A 5,242-nucleotide genomic window follows, 5' to 3' on the forward strand; every position below is an offset into this window, starting at 1 on the left:
CTCGCCTCTGTCAGTGCGCCCCAGGGTGGCTGTGGCTACTATGTAGCCTGCCATCACCAGTGTGTGAATGTGTGCGTGAATGGGTGGATGACTGGATATGTAAAGCGCTTTGGGGTCCTTAGGGACTAGTAAAAGCGCTATATAAATACAGGCCATTTACCATTTACCATTACAGCACAGGTAAGTAACAAAATCTAGCTTAAAAGAAACCAGTATTTCTCAAAATATTTTTCTCATATTTTTACGTTGAAATTTTTTAGGCACAAATGGAGACAGTAAACCCAATAATACCCTCTTTATCAGTCCCAAAACACTAGCTGATTCATATTTTCCATCAAGTAAGTTAAAAACAATACAGGAAAAAATCATCATTAGGTTAAAGGACAAACTTAGTAATCTGGGGTTTTATATTTTAATTTAGAAACTATCTACCAAGAGGACAATGGAACTAAACTCTGTTTCAACATCCAACCAAATAATACACGTGCAGGTACAGTTATCTAATTTTTAGCTTTTCTTTTTTTTTTTTTTGCTTTCAAGCTGTTGGGGAAAAACATTTGTCTTGGTTATTTGCTAAATGTGTTTGTGCTTTAAATTTTTCTTAGAGTGTTGTAACGACACGGATTTCAACTGCAATATTGAAGTAAAAATAGATAGTCAAGGTAAATACAGGCTAAATTTAACTGAAGAGATTTTATCCAAGCAAGATATTGTGGTGATGAAGGATCCAGAGCATAATTATTCATGTATGCCATCCCAGCTCTACAACAAAAGCAGCCCTGGTAAGCCTCTAAGAAGTGAGTTAGTGCACAGTGGTCAAATTTTCAGTTTATTTGATCAGTTTGAAAAGGTTTCCAACCAATGATCTGATGCACTTTCCATCTTGTTGCAGGTTTTTTTTGTAACATCAACCGCTGCTTGAGTGAAAGTAAATTCACAAACCTTTTCCTCTTAATTTCTACATGAAACAATGTGACAGCAGTGACAGTGCACAAGTTCTAATTTCATACTTTTATGTGTTCAAGGTATGAAGAATATGAGTATGAATATGAAACTGAGCAAAGGGAGCTTTCGTGAAAACCTCACAGGTATAATTATTTGTTTATCAAATCAGTTAAAAACAAATATTTAATGTTAGCAAGTGTAACAACAGCCCGCTTGTGTTTGTGTGTGTGTGTTTGCATACTTTGTGTACATTTACATAAAACAGAATATGTCGTGAGTGATAATGACACATGGACTGTGTCATGCAACCCATCCACAACAACCACCAGCATCAATTCTTCCAGCGAATCTTCCACAACAACCACCAGCAATGACAATGACACTATTGACATTTCCATCAACCATACCATTCCTAACCCAGTGTAGATATCTCAGTTTTCATAGAAATATTTTTGCAATATTGTGCACTTTTGAAATCTACTTTAAGAAACTAACTGTGTCTCCGTGTTACAGAGACGTCATGAAAAATCTATCCTTTGTCCTTGAAATGATGGGTAATTTTGGCACAGCAACAATCAAGATGGGCAACATCACAGGAGTGATTGCCAAACTCTCCCAGAAAAATCAAGCCAACATGAACTTTGCCTTCACAGAAAACGCTGGCGTGAAGGTAAGGTGTTTGATAAAAGAGCGTGACACAATTTTAAGACTGTGGATTACTCACTCTCTAATGTCTGAGGCATGGAATAATTGCCAGAAAAATCATATTTCTGAGTTCAGTGAAAATTACTCTGGTTATTGAACATTCTGATGAAATACAAAAGATACTTTAATGCTCATTTGCATATATTAGTTTTAATTTGTATAATACATATGCATGACATCATTATTTTATAATTGTTTTTGCTGATAAACATTTCTCATTTTGAAAGATTGTTAAAGGAGAAAACAGCAATTTTACAGGCCCATTTCGTTTAATGAAAATTCCTAAAGAGGCCAGTAAAATGGCGGTGGAGGGAAATGGATCATTTCTTGGAATTCTGTTGTTTCCACAGCAGCATGTGGTAATAGTACAGCTCAACTAAAAACTTACTTTTCATATGTATAAACATATTGACCAAACCTGATCTATTAACAATCTTTTAATCTTAACAGGATGACAGCAGTAAATACTATTTAAACAGTGAGATAGTGGGAATAGAAATGGGGGCAAAAATACAAAACCTTTCACAACCCATCGAGATTCAGTACAGTAATGTGGACAAGGTAAGTGTGATGTCATAACAGAAATAATGATCAATTTAAGTTCAGAGGAAAACTTATTCTGATTTTCATTTTCTATTTTGATAAAGAAAGGAGCGAATGCTTCTTGCATGTCTTGGGATGGAAACAGCACAGATGCAAACGGTAAAAACCCCAAATAGATCTCTCTATATATATATCTAATTTTAATATGAAAACCACAGGAATTAAAGACCTTTGAAGTGTTCACTCACATTTTGCACACACGCTGATTACTGTGATAAAGTCTGTCTTTAACAGTTACTTCTTTGTATTACTGCTGTCCAACAGGGAAATCACTCTGGATCACAGATGGCTGTCAAACAGTGGAGACCAATAACAGCATCACCTGCCAGTGCACACATCTAACCTTTTTTGCCATACTCATGGTAAGACAGCTGTATAGGAAATAAGAAATTATTTTTTTTACAGCACATACTGACACATAACTATTTGAACCTAGTCACCTACACCTGCAAACATTAGCACTTCTGATGTTAATACTCTGACCTACATCACTTCAATCGGTTGTGGACTGTCGCTGTTTTTCTTGATCGTCGGTCTCTTCATGCACGTTCTCGTCAGGTAAGAGATCCGAGGCAGTTTGGATTTTTACCTCAGTAAAGTCCTTTTTCTTACGCACACTAATTTGCTCCACAGAAAGAGGAAAGCAAGCGAAGCAACAAAGATTCTGATGAACCTCTTTGTCGCCATGTTGATCCTGAACTTGTCCTTCTTGACCAATGAGAGCATTTCAAATCTGGGTATCAAAGGTGCATGTGTGGCAATAGCAGCAGTTCTGCACTACGGGATGTTGGCCACTTTTACCTGGTTCTTCATGCAGGCTTTACACTTGTACCTCAGTCTACGTCGAATCTGCACTGAAGTGAAACATTACATGCTGAAGATTTGCATCACAGGATGGGGTAAGAGACCTGAGCCAAAAATGATACTTATGCTCTCATATTATGAATAATAATCACAGGAGAATTTATATTCCTAATCTTCTCTTTAGTCATACCGGCTGTGGTGGTGATCGCTCTTCTTGCCTCCCAGAAATATAATTCTATTAATATTAATACAAATGAGGGGAAAGCAGCAACAATGTAAGTCTGTAAATCTGATAATAGATTTCTTGGATAAAACACAAACATCTTCATCAGAGGATCACGTTGTACTCCCTTTTTCAGGTGCTGGATCTCTGATGCTGGTATCCACCAGGGGGTCAACATTGGTTATTATGCTGTAGTGTTCGTCTTCACTCTGAGTGTATTCATTCTAACTGTAAGGCAAATCGTTCTAATGCCAAAAGCAGGAAAGGCCCAAGACAATAGTTCCATTAAGAGCAACACTTCCACCATTCTGAGCCTGTTCCTCCTTCTTGGCATCACCTGGGCTTTTGCTTTCTTCAGCTACGGACCTTTGCTCATCGCTTCCTACTACATCTTTACCATCCTCAACTCCTTTCAAGGTAAATCTAAAACTGTCACAGTGAGCTGACTTCATTCTTTATTGGATTAAAAGTCCTTAACCTTCTTCTTTATTTGTATAGGTTTCTTCCTGTTCATCTACTATTATAAATCCAGCAAGATTATTGGAGACGGCAAAATCCACACACAAAGTAGCAGCACAGCTACATCAAACACAGCTGTAACGTCTCCTTATGCATAAGGCTTGCTGTTTTACCATATTTTGACACAAGAGGGCAGCATTTTATTTCATATAGTTCCAGCAGGTTGCTCTGTGTAGAAACAACTTGGTCATTCTTCCCATGTGCTCTCCGCTGAATGGCTTTTCTGACATGAAAGCACTAACCCAGATTACCTTCTTTGACGCAAATACTCATGTGGACTAGAGCTCGAGTCAGTACTCTGGAAGTCATTTCAGAGCACGACTCTATGTTTGTTCCCATGCTTTTATATTTTAACAGACAAACTTGTCTTACTCACGCCAAATAATTCATAGAAGGCTGTGATTCAGTCAGAATACGCAACCACAATTGTAAACATGTCAGGATGTTAAGGTGTAAAATGTTAAAGTGGGAAAGTGAAACATGTCAAAGACATAAGGACATTTTCAATTTGATGGCAGTAACACCTCTCATAAAGTTGGGACAGGGACATGTTGACAACTGTGTAGCACCTGTCTTCCTTTAAACAGAAATCCATAAACATCTGCTGGGATGAGCTGCTGGACGTTTGGTAGAAGAACATTCCATCTTGTTGGATATAGGATCCTAGCTGGGTTGTCTTCTGAGTTATTATCATGATGCATCAAACGTTTTTATTTGGTGATATGGTTGGCCATTTCAGCACCTGACTCTTCCACTATTAAGCCAAGCTGCTGTAATGAATGCACTGTGCAGTTCAGCATTCTCTTGTTGAAAAATCCAAGCAACTCCTTGAACAAGACTTTATCTGCATGGGAAAATATGTTGATCCAAAACCTGCATATACCTCTGAGCAATGATGGTGCCTTTCCAGATGCCCAGGCTTCCAATTCCACAGCCCAATACCATCAGAGATGTATAGTCATTGAATTTTGGTAAGCTGGATTTTCCTTCTCTTCCATCCTCATCCATTTTTTCCAAGCAGAATCTTAAAATTTTGAATTGTCTGACCAAATAACAGTTTCCCCTTTGGCTGTGTTCATTTTAAATGGGCTTTGGTCCATAGAAGACAGCAACTTTTCTAGATAATTCTCACATATGGCTTCTTCTTTGCATGATAAAGCATTAACCTCCATTTTTGGATGGCACTGTGAACTGTGTGAACACAATGACAGATTGGTGAACCTCTGCCTATCTTTAATATCCAGTCCCGTTATTGAACTGTTGCTAGTTAACCTAACTATTTAAAAAATGTTCCCCCAGCTGTTTCTTTTCAGTACTACTTACTTCTCTAGCCTTTTCTTGCCTCCAACTTCTTTTGAGCAATGTTGCTGCCATCAAATTCAAAACGAGTGTTATTTTTCATGAAACAGTAGAAAGTCTGAATTTAAACATTTAAAAATATGT

The 5,242-nt window shown here is 37.6% G+C and overlaps 1 protein-coding gene across 1 annotated transcript; it reads left to right on the plus strand.

Annotated features, from left to right (window-relative positions):
* Positions 1-1,525: 1,525 nt before the first annotated feature.
* LOC308390114 (adhesion G-protein coupled receptor G2-like) lies at positions 1,526-4,309 on the plus strand (the record flags this gene model as incomplete). The annotated part of the gene is made up of 9 exons (XM_080871806.1): positions 1,526-1,615; positions 2,101-2,211; positions 2,298-2,352; positions 2,518-2,615; positions 2,690-2,811; positions 2,887-3,152; positions 3,242-3,332; positions 3,417-3,697; positions 3,779-4,309. The coding sequence occupies 9 exons, from the start codon at positions 1,526-1,528 to the stop codon at positions 3,895-3,897; spliced, it is 1,233 nt and encodes a 410-aa protein (XP_080727932.1). The 3' UTR covers positions 3,898-4,309.
* Between the last annotated feature and the right edge of the window lie 933 nt (positions 4,310-5,242).

Source organism: Rhamphochromis sp. 'chilingali' (genome assembly GCF_963969265.1).
Source record: "Rhamphochromis sp. 'chilingali' genome assembly, chromosome: 21".
Classification (NCBI taxonomy): domain Eukaryota; kingdom Metazoa; phylum Chordata; class Actinopteri; order Cichliformes; family Cichlidae; genus Rhamphochromis; species Rhamphochromis sp. 'chilingali'.